Source organism: Ostrinia furnacalis, unplaced genomic scaffold (genome assembly GCF_004193835.3).
Source record: "Ostrinia furnacalis isolate ACB-3 unplaced genomic scaffold, ASM419383v2 OfSCF4955, whole genome shotgun sequence".
Taxonomy (NCBI): Eukaryota; Metazoa; Arthropoda; class Insecta; order Lepidoptera; family Crambidae; genus Ostrinia; species Ostrinia furnacalis.
The window spans coordinates 44,622-59,773 of NW_021135194.1; the positions used below are offsets into that span (position 1 = coordinate 44,622).

At 40.1% G+C, this 15,152-nt stretch overlaps 1 protein-coding gene across 1 annotated transcript; it reads right to left on the minus strand.

The window, feature by feature from the left end:
• Window positions 1-1,106: 1,106 nt before the first annotated feature.
• LOC114360358 (phospholipid phosphatase 5-like) lies at window positions 1,107-2,064 on the minus strand. The gene has a single exon (XM_028315048.1). The coding sequence runs from the start codon at window positions 1,971-1,973 to the stop codon at window positions 1,107-1,109; it is 867 nt and encodes a 288-aa protein (XP_028170849.1). The 5' UTR covers window positions 1,974-2,064.
• Between the last annotated feature and the right edge of the window lie 13,088 nt (window positions 2,065-15,152).

Sequence of the window (15,152 nt, forward strand, 5' to 3'; positions counted from 1 at the left end):
AAAGAGCGATTTGCATAACTTTAATACAAGAAACAAAAATAAACTTGCCGTTCCAAATTTCAGATTGCATAAGATTGGTAATTCATTTATGGGAAAATGTATTAAATTCTTTAATAAATTACCACAAACTGTTGTAGAACTACCCATTCATAAATTCAAAGCACATATTAAAAGTACCTTAATGAAAAAGGGCTACTATAAAGTCGATGATTATTTAAAAGATAAAAATGTTTGGGATACGTTACTGCCTAGCTCGCATAAATATTTATAACTTTGTACATTTTAAAGCATGTAAACCTTTGAAAAAGAGGCTGACAATAGTGACTGAGTTTCTTGCGCTGCTTCTTCTCAGCACTGGCCCATTTATTGTCCTGAAGCAGTGGTAGGGTTAATACTGGGACGTGTAAAAGTGCTTTTTTTAAGCCTATTTACAGAAATAAATGAGTTTTAATGAGTTTTAATAAATCATTATTTTACATCCACATCATCATACATTTTACCTTGTTGCTTTGTCTCGGGGGCTCTTGTAGGGTATGTAGGTAACATTACCAGTCACACCACAGAATAATGATGTCACACCTCTGCAGTTCTCTGTGGTTGAATATTCCGGGTGAAGCTCGCTTCCACCTTCGGCCTGATCGTCACTTACCATCAGGTGAGATACAGGCCAAGAGCTTCCTCGTTGTGGATAAAAAAAAATTAACGTCATACGCTAAAACATTGGACATTGGCAGTGTTGAGGGATGTGTTCGTATAGCCAGACTTAGACTAGGCGGACCACCGATTTAGAGTTGGCCGATAGTTACCGATTTTAAATTGTATAAAGAATCGGCGAAAAATCCGATGGTCTGAGCCTAGGCTTAGGGGAACTTCGCTGAATACGAATCTGTCAGATCTAAACGTGGTTAGGTATAGGAATAAAGTAAGAAACAAGAAGTCGGGGCCTATACACAGTGCGCGGGCGCACGCACGTATTAAGTATTTACCGAAAAAAATAGCACCTAAGAGCAGTGCAGTGAATTTTAGCCAGAGAGAAACAACCTATTTCCACCTAGGCTAGTAGGTAAATGGGATCATCATAAATTAGCAGATCAATAAAACAAACTTCAGCTGTACTTTTTGTCGCTTTTAATGTTATCTCTACTTTGATTATCACCTGTTAAAAATACATTTAATTCATCGGTACTACATCCGATTTCTGAAGAATCAAATGAAACATCTTCAGTGACGAGATATGGGTAACCAGAGAGCTCAGAATCCAAAGGGTTGTAGTACTGTCTGTAGCACACGTAGGATGAGAAGAAGCCTAGAGCTGATCCAACAAGGACATCTTCCCAATGATGGTGATTGTCACAGCACCGACTCACAGCGACTGCAGAAGCCAACACTAATGGTAGTAAACAGACCACCACGCGTAGGCTTTCGCCGCGACACCACGACAGTACACGTAGTCTTCCACAGAGCCATATGCTTAAAAATCCCATCGAGCAAAAGGCGAAGCTACTATGCCCACTGGGAAATGATTTTCTCCCTTCCATAACGTCTCTGACATTACCTGTACAGTGGAAGCCCACTGTTACTGTGCCAGTAGGAAAGCATCTAAAATAGAAATCTGGCCGCGGTCGTCCTACCAGCAGCTTAGTGCTTTCGGTAACTATAGCGTTTATAGTCAGTGCTAGAGTCCAAGCCAGTAACGCTTGTGCGGTGTCTTCGTAGTTTCTGGTCAGTAAATAAGGAAGGGAGAGAAGGATTAGAGGCACAAATACGATTATGACCACCATCATCCACGGTGGCACAAAGGAATCCTTCCGAGGCTTCATGTAATTTTGGAATTCCGATTCCGTAATGTGGTGAAGGTGAGGTTTTACATTCACTTGCATCAAGCAGACGATTAAAATAAGAAACACACGGATTGCCACCTCTGTTAATAAATTTGGTATTCTTCTTCTCATACGTTCCAACTCCACCCACATAACTTAAAAATGTCATGACATTGCCTGACGATTTGTGCTTGTAGAAATATCAAAAGCTTTTTCAAGTTATGGACATGGTATTAAATTATTGGCAAAGTGCATTCTGTAGCTCCTACCTAGGATAATCTGACAATCTTTGACAAATCGTATCAGAATAAATGTCAGAGGGAAAATTCAACCATAGAGATCAGAATTGAAACTTCTTTGATTCCATTTCACGAGTGTAGGTCTTGTTGCTAAATAAAATAGCAACAATGTTCAAAGTTATAACAGTTATAATACCAAGTTAGAGCATAAACTCGTTGTTTAGTGTGACCCTAAAAAGTGCAATAGTCGGAGTTTGGTCAGCATCGGATTTCCGATGTTCGGACGGACTCGAAATCTGCTATTGAGAACGAATTATAGAAAACAAGTGCAGTAAGCATTTCTCGCGCAACGTTTAGCGAGAGCTGAATTACGGAGCGGAATATGAGCTTACATAATTACTTATTTACGTTAATATTTGACCTTTCCCCATACTTATTTGGCATACGAATACTCGTATTTTGCCATTTACGTAGCGAATATTTGTCATTCAGCACTGCATGTGGCGCACAGAGCCAGTGCCGTATTATCCATAAGGCACTTTAGGCCAGTGCCTAGGGGCCCACTATGACCAGGGGCCCAGCACTCCCGATAAAAAAATGAAAAAAAAAAAAAATGTTAAAGATTATTTAAACTCAAATCACCCCAAAACTTCGCCTTATTTTGATTTACACATTCAATCGTCATATTTCGATATTGTGGAACCTAATTCATTTTCGTAACGTTGGCATTACTGCTTTGGTTTACATGACAGGTCGACCGTCGACGCCTTTCAGAGGCTAAAAAGCCTCACTGCGGAAGCTAGGGAGAGGGGTGAGGATGTGTTGGCTGTATCATTCGATATAGCCAACGCTTTCAACAATACCATCCCTCATTCCACCATACTCTAGGCACTTAAACATCACAGTATCTCAGTACCTTCGAGTGCTGCTGGCCGATTACTTACGGGACCGCGAAGTCCTGTATGTCAACAGAGACGGCCAGCTCAAAAGGCGCGGCGTAGCCAGCGGGGTTCCACAGGGTTCGGTGCTCGGTCCACTCTTGTGGAACCTAGGCTTCAACTGGCTCCTCCGGGGCGTCCTTCTCGCGGGCATGAGTGCCATATGCTATGCAGATGACACTCTAGTCACTGCCCGGGGGAAGACATTTGGGGCCGCGGCACGGCTGGCGTCGGCGGGCGCCACATTAGTCCGTCGCAGAATACGACGCCTCGGCCTGAAAGTCGCGCTGGAGAAGACTGAGGCCCTCTTCTTACCGGGACCTCGCCAGCGCACCCCTCCCGACGCCCACATTGTGGTTAAGGATTTTAGGATTGACGTCAAAGGCCTGATGAAATATCTGGGCCTCACGCTTGACGGGAGGTGGCATTTTAGCCCACACTTCAACGGGCTAGCGCCACGCCTCCTCAAGGCAGCTGGCACACTGAGTTGGCCCCTCCTGAATTTGGAAGGGCCACAAACGAGATGTCGTCGACTTTATGCCGGCGCGTTCTGAGGAGCATAGTGCTGTATGGCGCCCCAATCTGAGTGGACGCACTCAACAAAGAGGAAGAATGCTGCCCTTTTGCGCAGGCGCAGAAAGTCGCAAGGACCTACCGCACGGTAGGGCACGCTGTGGCGTGCGTCTTCGCTGGTACTCCTCCTTTGGAGCTAGAAGCTGGGGTCTTGTCTGTCATCTATCACTGGATGGCAGACCAGAAGGCGCGTGGAAAGCGCCCGGCCCCGGAGCGGCGCGGTGCCGTCAGGCAGGAAGAGCGCGAGATCATGATCGACCGCTGGAAGGAAGACATGACTCGCGCGCAGTTTGGCCGCCGCACTCTGGACGCCATTGGTCCTGTTCTGAACCAATGGTTGGAACGACCGCACGGGTTCCTCACGTTCCGTTCTGGCGCAGGTGCTAACCGCTTCGTACCTGCATAGTATCGGGCGAGAGGAATCCCCGCTGTACCACAAATGCGGCACACCCTCGCGGTCTGCACAGGCTGGGAGGAGCAGCGCCGTGTCCTCACTGCGGTCGTGGGCCGGGATCTTTCACTTCCGAGCCTGGTCAACGCCATGCTGGGAAGCGAAGGATGCTGGATGGTGGTCGCCTTCTGTTGCGAAGAGGTCATCCTTCAGAAGGAGGCAGCGGAGCGCGAGCGGGAGAACGACCCTCTCGCCTCATCGCTCTGCAGGCGGAGAAGGGGTGGAGCGGTTGTACGACCGTTCTACTCAGCCCCCAGGTGGCGGCCAGCAGGCCGGGGGTGCGGGGGCACCCTTGTCACCTCCGTCTGACGGGAACGGCTTGGCGTTTCGGGCCATTCCCGTCGGACCCCCACAATGGCGGCGTGTAGGGTCCGCCGTGTAGGCGAGCTGTCGCTGGTGGTGTCGCGGAAGTCTAAGGCTACGGCCCGATACTCGCGATACCCCCACTTGGGCGATGACGGAACGCCGCGGAGGTTTTAGTGGGTATACCCCGTCCTCTTCAGGACGGAGCAGCGCCCTTATTAGGGCGCCGGGAGTCCCATACACCACCCTGTCCCCGGCAGTGGTGACGGTGCGCAAAGCATTTCCTCCGCGACAAAAAAAAGGGGGGCCCGAAACGAACTGTGCCTAGGGGCCCCGAGATGGTTAATCCGGCCCTGCACAGAGCTTTTGGATTCCTCAGGTGCCTTTCGAAGCGGAGCGGAGCTTCAAACCAGTTAGGGTCAAGTGTGTGGGCACTGTGGAATCGTACGTAATACTTACGTTTTATTTTTGCACAAAAAATGTATGCCTGAATGTGAATGTGACATTTTCTAAAAAAAGCTTAGCTATACTTTCCTTTTTACAATTTCGGCCAAAAAACCTTGGAGTTAAAATAGCACTATAAATCTAGAGAAAATGACCATGTTATTCTAAACGTGAGTGAGAGTAATTTGATATTTACAGCCCTAAGCCTAGTATTCAGGTAAAAGCTTGGAACTGATTGTGCTTCGATAATCGATCGCATCAGCCTGGAAGTGTGATAGGAGCTAGTTCTAAGGAACGAGTCTGCGGCGCGTGCGCACTTCCTCCACGCAGTTCAGTGCCCCGACGCAGCTTTCTACTTTGTTCTAACTCTAACATGCACTTTAATTCTCACTATTCAAAGGCATGTTTTGGCAAACGCACTAAAACATTTTTGTAGTTGTAAGTTTTCGATTTAGTTAGCTAATATTACAGTAGAGACGAAATATGACAGAACGTTGTACTTAGAACCTCAGTCAGAACATTATTTTTTATACCCCCGATTTTCGTACCTACCAACATTGATAAAATGATGTCCTACCCAGTTCATGTTGTAATCTCACTTACCTAATTTTTAATACATACTTCCCATACTACTATTAGTTACACTAAAGTGACCACCGTCTGAAAAGCTCTCAAACTAAAATCTAACCTAACCGCCTCTGTGGTCTAGTGGTAAGACCACCTGCTTCAGACGCAGAGGTCCCGGGTTCGATTCCCAGTGGGGGCAGATTTTTCTGTTCGGTTGGGTTGGTGGTAGGGCTTGTTCTAAGTCCGCCTGGCTAGCTACCACCATCTTACCTAAGTCTGTCGCCATAACAACAATATTAACAGCATTGTTGTGTTCCGGCAGTTAGAGTAGAGGTAAGATAGCCAGTTCCTCCGTGGTTGAGGATTCCGGGTGAAGCTCGCTTCCACCTTTAGCCTAATCATCACTTACCATCAGGTTAGATACAGGCCAAGAGCTTCCTCGTTGTGGATAAAAAGAAAAAAACATATTGACATGATTTCAGAAACAAAAGAACTCTAACTAAGGACTAGTTACTTACCTACTTGAAAAGAATGGAATTAATCCTGTTAAATGGATTTGCACATACGTCATCATCATCATCATTTCAGCAGCCATAGGACTTCCACTGTTGAACATAGGCCTCCCCTAATGATTTCCATAATGACCGGTTGGTATCGGCCTGCACGCAGCAGCGCCTTCCTACCACTCGTACCTACTTATAGTGTCACTAGCGGTTGCCCGCGACTTTGTAAGTACGTGTGGAAACTTATAAGTCTTCCAACCCCCGTTTTACCCCCTTAGGGGTTGAATTTTGCAAAATGCCGTCATAATGAGCACCAACGTTCTAAAAGGAAAATTTGAGACTCCAAGCACTTTAGTTTCTGAGATTTCGTGATGAGTGAGTGACACAGCCCCTCACTATAGGCCTTATACAGAAGCTCAAAGTTGCACAGCGTGCTATGGAGAGGGCTATGCTCGGTGTTTCTTTACGAGATCGAATCAGAAATGAGGAGATCCGTAAACGAACTAAAGTCGCTGACATAGCCCGACGGATCAGCAAGCTGAAGTGGCAGTGGGCAGGGCACATAGTACGCAGAACTGACGGCCGATGGGGCAGCAAGGTTCTGGAATGGAGGCCACGTACCGGAAAACGCAGCGTGGGACGTCCACCCACAAGTTGGACCGACGACCTGATAAAGGTAGCGGGAAGGCGCTGGATGCAGGCCGCTACCAACCGTGCGATGTGGAAGTCATTGGGGGAGGCCTATGTTCAGCAGTGGACGTCCTGTGGCTGAAATGATGATGATGATGAGTGACACAGTCAGTCAGCAAGTGACCTTTACCGTGTACCGAAAATGTAGTACGTGGAGATCAAATTATAGAGCAGTGTGGGCTATCCCCAGGCCCAAATAAAGAATGCGCTAAGCGATTGGATAGTCACAGCTAATTATTTGAACCACATAGGTACACATAACTTCGGCTTGCAGAGAGAGCTACTCAGGCCCTTCTGACCCAGTCCGTCTCCGCAATTGTATCGTGAACACCTCGTCAAGTTAATTCATAACTTTTTCTTTATACAGTTAATCGTTGCACCGCGGAAACCCACTGCGGTAACAATGAGATCGCACAATTAAAATGCTTCAGTTAGATAATTCACTCGAGGAAATAGACGTCTAAATCAAATTATAAGAAATTAATTGCTCAACATTCTTAGAATCAAGTCATGGGCTATGTAAATTGGCAGATGCAATGTATAATAACTATGGTAGTTAATTTCCATTTTAAACGATGTTAAATTGAGATATTATGCGGCATGTAATTCATTTATTTAGAAATTTAAGAAAGCACGATTTGTGTTTAAATTGCTGGTTACTTGTCGTACTTATTNTGTGGAAGTCATTGGGGGAGGCCTATGTTCAGCAGTGGACGTCCTGTGGCTGAAATGATGATGATGATGAGTGACACAGTCAGTCAGCAAGTGACCTTTACCGTGTACCGAAAATGTAGTACGTGGAGATCAAATTATAGAGCAGTGTGGGCTATCCCCAGGCCCAAATAAAGAATGCGCTAAGCGATTGGATAGTCACAGCTAATTATTTGAACCACATAGGTACACATAACTTCGGCTTGCAGAGAGAGCTACTCAGGCCCTTCTGACCCAGTCCGTCTCCGCAATTGTATCGTGAACACCTCGTCAAGTTAATTCATAACTTTTTCTTTATACAGTTAATCGTTGCACCGCGGAAACCCACTGCGGTAACAATGAGATCGCACAATTAAAATGCTTCAGTTAGATAATTCACTCGAGGAAATAGACGTCTAAATCAAATTATAAGAAATTAATTGCTCAACATTCTTAGAATCAAGTCATGGGCTATGTAAATTGGCAGATGCAATGTATAATAACTATGGTAGTTAATTTCCATTTTAAACGATGTTAAATTGAGATATTATGCGGCATGTAATTCATTTATTTAGAAATTTAAGAAAGCACGATTTGTGTTTAAATTGCTGGTTACTTGTCGTACTTATTGTGTTTATTACCATTTTACATATACTTAAATTCACCATTGCCCATCTTCTTTCCATAAATTTTTCTTTTTTTAATATATTTTCGCTTTTTTAAATTAAACAAATTCTTCTCATAAAATGAATAGATGAAGGTAGAAAACATTGGTTGTCTGTAGCTTCATTTATTTTAATTACTTCATTAAGAACCTAAACCCAACAACCGTTAAATTAACAGCAGCATTGAACTTAACCTTCCACACACCCAGTGTAATTGCTTTTTTAACAATTTATTGTTACCGTAATACTACAGAATCAGAATAATAAATAATAAGTGCATGTACGAGTAGTATGTTAAAGGGTATCCTTCCGTTTGGCCAAATTACTTTTCGCCAAATTTCACTTCGCAAACAACTTATCGCCAAAGTTTCATTTCCCAAATAAACTTTTAGCAACTGTACTTTTCGCAACTAATTCATTTGGTCAAATTAACATTTGGCCAAATTTTACTTGGCAAATGTTTATATAGCAAATGTTTTATTTTGCCAAATATTATATCCCAAATAATTTGCTTGGTCAAATTGACACTTCACATACTTACGAGTACCCACCGTTACCCACAAATCAAAGCATAAGGCACATGGTCATGGTTTTCACAATAATTTTATGTAAAACAGAGAGATTGCAGAAAATAGTATGGTTGCAGAAAGTAGGTATTGTAGAAAATAGTAGGTTAGGTTAGGTTAGAACAGTGACCCTTAATGCGCGAAGGCGAGCGAAGCGTGCCGCGGCAGCGGCCGCCGAGCGCTAGAATCATCTCTATTGATAGTTTCCTTGAGCTGTCACTTGACAGCCTGGCACACTTTTACGGTGGTGGATCAAAGTATTTTGGTTTGACTATAGAGCGTGAGAAAACGCACACAGTCACAATTATTTTAGTGTGAATAAAAATAGCATCGAAATTACCTAAACTTGACATGCCACGCTAGACGTAAACGCTCTTAACTGAAGAATAAACTTGTCACTTTGACAAATTTTCCAAACTGAAACTGTCAATGTGCCAAACTTATTCTTCAGTTAAAAGTTATCCGACGATTGAAAAATCAGCCCTTATCGGTTTATTTGTTTGTAATCAAATGACAATGTCGTTTGGCGCCTGAAGATTGTAGATACTGTGCTATTTATTGGTATACCTACCACTGGGAAGTGACCTTTCATTGTGATTGGTTGGTTCTTTGATAATATTGATTGAATTGCACTAAAACGATAGAAATTATTGCAACTGACGAAATTGTTTTGGTGTAATATTTTACAGGAGCATTCTTAAAAATTATAAATTAAGTATTTGTAATAAAAGATAAGATTCTATTTACGTTAAGTAGCCGGCATTGTGTTCTTAACGGTTACACAAACTAAAATAATAAAAAATATACGTTTAGAGCTCTTAAGGATTTGTCATACTGGATGCGTTATGAGGTCTGCGGTCAAGTTATAGTGAACGCAGCCCGTATCATGTACAACATTGCCGGTCTCTATAATGATATTTTATAGATGCGATCCGTGCGAGCACTAATTACCTTGCCACGACCGCTGATCGATTGCCCTGACTAGTGTATATAGGATGTATGAATTGCAAAACCAGAACGTTAAAAATGGGGCCAAAAGCCATTACCAGGTCACCGTCCAGGCGAAGTACATGGCCCAGGCACACAGGGCACCGTTGCATAAGAGCCACGGAAACTTCCTCTCTAAAAATAAAAGTGAACGTACACACGTAATCGCACTCACATAATTATTTCAGATAAACACAACGAGAAATCACCTTTGATGATTCGCGGCAACGGACCCTATAAACTATTATGTCAGTTACAGTAAGACTCAGAATTGTATATCGTGTCGGAGGAGTGCGACAATCCTGCTGTACCAGTTGTAATAACATAACTATGTACTTACATCTGACATTGCGTAGGTACCCGTTAAATGTAGTGGTGATGTGTAACTGTTAAACGGTTAACACACTTCTTTTTGTGGAATGAGGCTTTTCAGTTGGTGACCAAATTCATTATTTTATAAACAGTTAATGTGTACCTAAGTAACAATAAGGGTCATAATAGATATATCTTGGGTTTAGAGTATCTTGTGAATCTGGTATGATTAGCACCATGCACATGATTAAGAAGTTGACTCTACAAATTTTCAAGAGATTTTCCCGCTACAGGCCGAATGGGTTGCTATGGTTAAAACAGGTTAAAATCACATCGTGCAAAAGCTTTAAGCTCCGCGTGTCCTTGTGAACATTCAAATATCTAATTAAAGTGTGAATAATGTGCTTGTCTACCAAAAAGTTATTTTTGGATTAAAGTTTGAAGTCGACAGCGCGTTAGATAAGAATATAAAAATAGTAACTGTTTGTCTAGCATCTAATTAAATGATTGTATAAGTGCAGCTTTCTCAAGTGAAGTTTGCAGATTTATATGCACTTTATCAAACAAAGTACACACACGTACACGTAGGCAAATACACTTATTGATAGTAAGATTATTACGTAGCACCTATGGTAGTATTGCATACCTGTGGTATGCAAAATTGAAACGAATCGTGACTGTATTCTTTTAATGATTTTTTGCTAACCGCGAATAAGTCAATGAACCAAAGCGATACAAGTTTGCTATAAAAAAACCTGTCAAACCTACTCCTTTTCTTACGCACTATGCACCTATTTAAAGAGTTATTTATTAGTAGTAGACTCAACAACTCCCCCATACAAGTAAATAAGGTGCTTTTTTCTCTTTATGGGCGCTTTAATAGCTTACTTACTTTAATAAGTACCTATGTACATAGCGCCGCAAAGGTTTATCTGCACTATTATGAATACGGAATTTATTAACCCTTCATTTGATTTTGTTCACTGGGATGAACATTCAATTGAAAAAAATAATATGCCGAGTGCATACGTCTTAATTTCTGGTAAGTTTTTTTTTTTCACTAGAAAATATACTTAAGTTTTGGTAGAAAAATATTTTTATGTGCTAGTCACAGTCTAAAAGTGTTAATTTTAGCCAAAATGCCGGCCATAGCGAAGACCAGGCTTTAGTGTCAAGGTGTTTATTCAAGCTTTACATGTTTTTTATTATAATTGAGTAATGACAGTGGTTTTAACGTATTACATAGTGTTCATGCTTAATAACTTGATTGATTTACAATGCTCATTTAATAAATAAGCCATGTTATACCAGGTCAAAGTCGAGTGTTCATCCCAGTGAACATTGCCAAATTACTAATAATCTTTGATTGTTCATCCCAGTGAACGTTGTCAAATAGGCTATGAAACGTTTATTTTTGCTTAATTTTATTTAAGTGGACTAATTTCTTTATTTAGAGTGATTTTTTATTTTGTTTGGGATGTTGGCAGCTTAATACTGTATATTGCATGAAATGTAATATCAGAATAATGTTTTGTTACTGGTAAAAGTGGACATAATTGTTTTCTAAATTTTCATGCAAAATAATTACATATTTTAATTTAGCGGTTGTTTGTAGATTCAAAGTTTTTAGTTCCAAAGAATATTTTTGATTAAAATCATTTTTCCTTTTTTATTTAAACCCTGAAGAATATATTTTATAAATGTGGGAGTTGTTTTTTTATTATTTAGTGCGACTTGTCCACTTTTAAGTTACATGAATAAAAACAAGAAAAAATTATGATTTTTTTCTTTAAAAACATTTAACATTGTTTTACCTCAACGATCACACAAAATTGTATGGTTATAGTTACTTTCTTACTATTTTGTGCACCAAAAAGCGTTTAATAATATAAATTTTACTTTTTATATGAATAATTGTTTTAATTTAATGCCGCTACCCTAAATTGGCAATGTTCACCCCAATGAACAGTTAAAATTCTCCATATATTTGGCAGTGTTCATCGGGATGAACATAGTTTTTTTTCTATTTGGGGAAGTTCCGATTTTTTATATATTTTTTTCTGACCTATAAATAACCCTAAGAACATAAATCCGACGACGTATTTTTATTTTTTGATAAATAATGAGTCTGCCAAATTAAGGGTTAAAAACGGATGTTATGTTATTTAATGCTGATGAATATGAACAGATTGTTGTGGGAGAATTTTGCAATTATATAAGTACCTAAACGTCTGGCAAAAACTAGTCTGTGCATAAACTCTGTTACAAAATGAGTAGTTGAATGTGTCCATGTTTTTGCGCAAATAGACGATACACAATTTTAGTGGATGGGTTTTAAACAAAGTACCGGTACACCTTGAAACACACACGGTCTTCCGTGATCATATCTTTATTTCTGGATTCAATTATAATAAGCTTTGGAAATCCCAAGCTACATGACCTTTGGAGGTTACGCTCATCATGTCATCGCCCTACTTAGCGCAGACAAAGGCCTAGTGACCAGTGACTGCCTTTGGTTGACCAAAACAGCATGTAATGACTGCAGCTGTAATAGATTTGCGACCGCAGAAGGAAGCAACTGAAAAGATATTCGACATGACTCACATTATGCAATCTTTAAACTTGTACGTCTACTAGGTCAGGCGCCCACCTCAACGAGGTATACGCGGATCGGCTCTATAATTTGGACATTCCAGTTATTTCTTATATCAATCATTGTATGTATTAGATACACACTGAAGTTGATTCTTCCTTGTAGGTGTAATTATTTACGAATATAGGCAGGAAATACTTACAACTTTCCATATAGATAAAACCTGTTAGTCTTCCAATTTTTGCAACGTTTAGTGGGTCAACATTTTCATCTAGTTACAGCTGTAACACATTTTCCATAAGTGTGACAAAAGCGGTATGTAACACTAAATATTGTAGGTTAAATGTTACAACATCACTGTTTTGATGTCCGTCTAAAACAAGTGCAAGTCAATTCATGTGGCCGTTTTGCGTTTGTTTTGGATCGATGACCAGCGTAATATTATTAAATGGAATGACGCTCAAAATGTGATTGCATGCGCGTGTCTTGCCGACGTAATATGTTATTATGTTGCCTCTATTAAGTAATATCGAAGCGATGATACATTTAACAATACTCTACAGAATGTTGGTATAATACTGCACATTCAACTTTCGCTAAAATCATCGAGTTCAAAAGGCAGGTCAAGATGTTGACGCGGATGTGCCGATGTGCTGTAGCAGATTACGCACACAGTACTTATGTTGGTGAAGGAGGTAATTTGATGACCAGCACTCCACATTTGGTGCGTAATTTAAAATAGTCGGTAGGTAACCTACTTATTTAAATTCAACAACTCCGACTCTATGTACTTACATTAATATTACGTTTTTTTATGTTTTGTACCCAAAAGAACTTCATTCTTAAACTCGTACCCACTATCTATCTACGTCATATTGACGTTGTGATAATCTTATCAGACCCTGACGAAGCTCATATTATTATATCAAGTTCTAACAGAGGCACTAACTAGAAGCAGAGTAAGAAGTCTACAGACTATACATTTATAGTAGCATGTCTAGCTCTAATAACATGACCTGTCGCACGGAATGACGGATTTTTCTTGAGACTTACGTGCATATTAAAATGTATTAGAAATATCTTACTTCAAATCCACTTTGTTTGGTATCTGAATCATCGAGGATTTCTGGGTTTTCAACCGACTTCAAAAAAGGAGGAGGTTCTCAATTCGACCCGTATGTTTTTTTTTTTCTATGTTTGTTTTAAGCGATAACTCCGCCAATTATGAACCGATTTGAACAAATCTTTTTTTGGCGTATAGGTAATACCTCAAGGGTGGTCCCATTTAAATTTAATAATAGAAAAAACAACCCCCAAGGGTGGAAAATTGGGGATGAACTTTTTTATACGCAATATCTCCGCCGATTATAAATCAATTTGAACGATTATTTTTTTGTTGAATAGGTATTATCAAAAGGGTGGTTTCATGCGAATTTGAAGAAAATATTTCACCCCCAAGGGTGGAAAATTGGGGATGAACTTTTTTATACGCAATATTTTTAATTTTTAGTTTTTTTTGTGTTCACGCATTTGAAGTCGGTTTTATTTTTTTTAAAAGTTAATTATTATTATATAGTTTTAGCAGAATAATTACAACACTCATCGCATCGCAAAATAACCTGCATAGACACCAACAACAACAATAAATTGTGTTTAAAAATGATTAAAATTTTGAATGATCGGAACATGTAAAAAACCGGCCAAGTGCGTGTCGGACTCACGCACAAAGGGTTCCGTACCATTGATTTATGAAATTAATTTAAGTTATTTGTAAGAAAGATTACGCGGTAATAAGCTGTTTACGATTTACGAGGTATTAAAAAAAAACTACTTACTAGATCTCGTTCAAAACAATTTTCGTTGGTAGTTTTTATAGTAATGTAGTACATCATAATTATGTTTTTTTTTAGATTTTTCATTTTCTTATTTTAGAAGTTAGAGGGGGGGGGGGACCAACTTTTTTCCACTTTGGAAGCGTCTGTCACGAACTATTTGACTATTCGGTTTAGAAAAAAAATATTTTAGAAACCTCGATATCATTTTTGAAGACCTATCCATAGATACCCTACACGTATGTGTTTGATGAAAAAAAGAATTTTGATTTTCAGTCCTAAGTATTATTATTAATATTGGTTTTTGGGCCTTAATTTGCGCCAGCTCGACCAGGTTTGATCTATTGTGGCAGCCCTTGTGTTTAGAGTTCACTGCTTAGTCCCGTTGAGTCTATAAATTTCCATATTCTTTGGAGTGTGATATCTGCTATCTCATCCGGGTGCATGATGTGTCGTCCGAGATGGATTCGTCGTATTAGTACGAGCAGGTATTAAGGTCCGTATTACTAGTACAAAACATCGCTCAAAATCAATTTAAGTCTAATTCATAATTCGGTCCTGTAATTGGTTCCTCAAATCAAAAGCCTCAAACTATGCTTGAAAATAAATCGATTTTTTTAACTTTCTGTAAGACATCTACCCTACGAACTTATAATTGAGTTGACCTTCGTACCGCCCAATCAATACCTACCTCTATCTAAGAAGAGTTTGTATTGGTACGGTTTGTTGAAATATTATAACTCTTTTTATACTTGACAAAACACTCAAGATCATTAGAACACAACATATTAAAGTAAAAAGGACTGACCTAACTTTAAAAAAGCCATTTTACTTAAGGTTTTTAAATGTCTCACACAAATAAAATGTGAAATAATTACCACGCATTTCATTTCAGTACTCGCAATGCTTTTAGCAACATCATGAGTCTATTTGCAGTTTTATTAGACCCAATGGCGATTGGTGATAAGCCAAATACCAC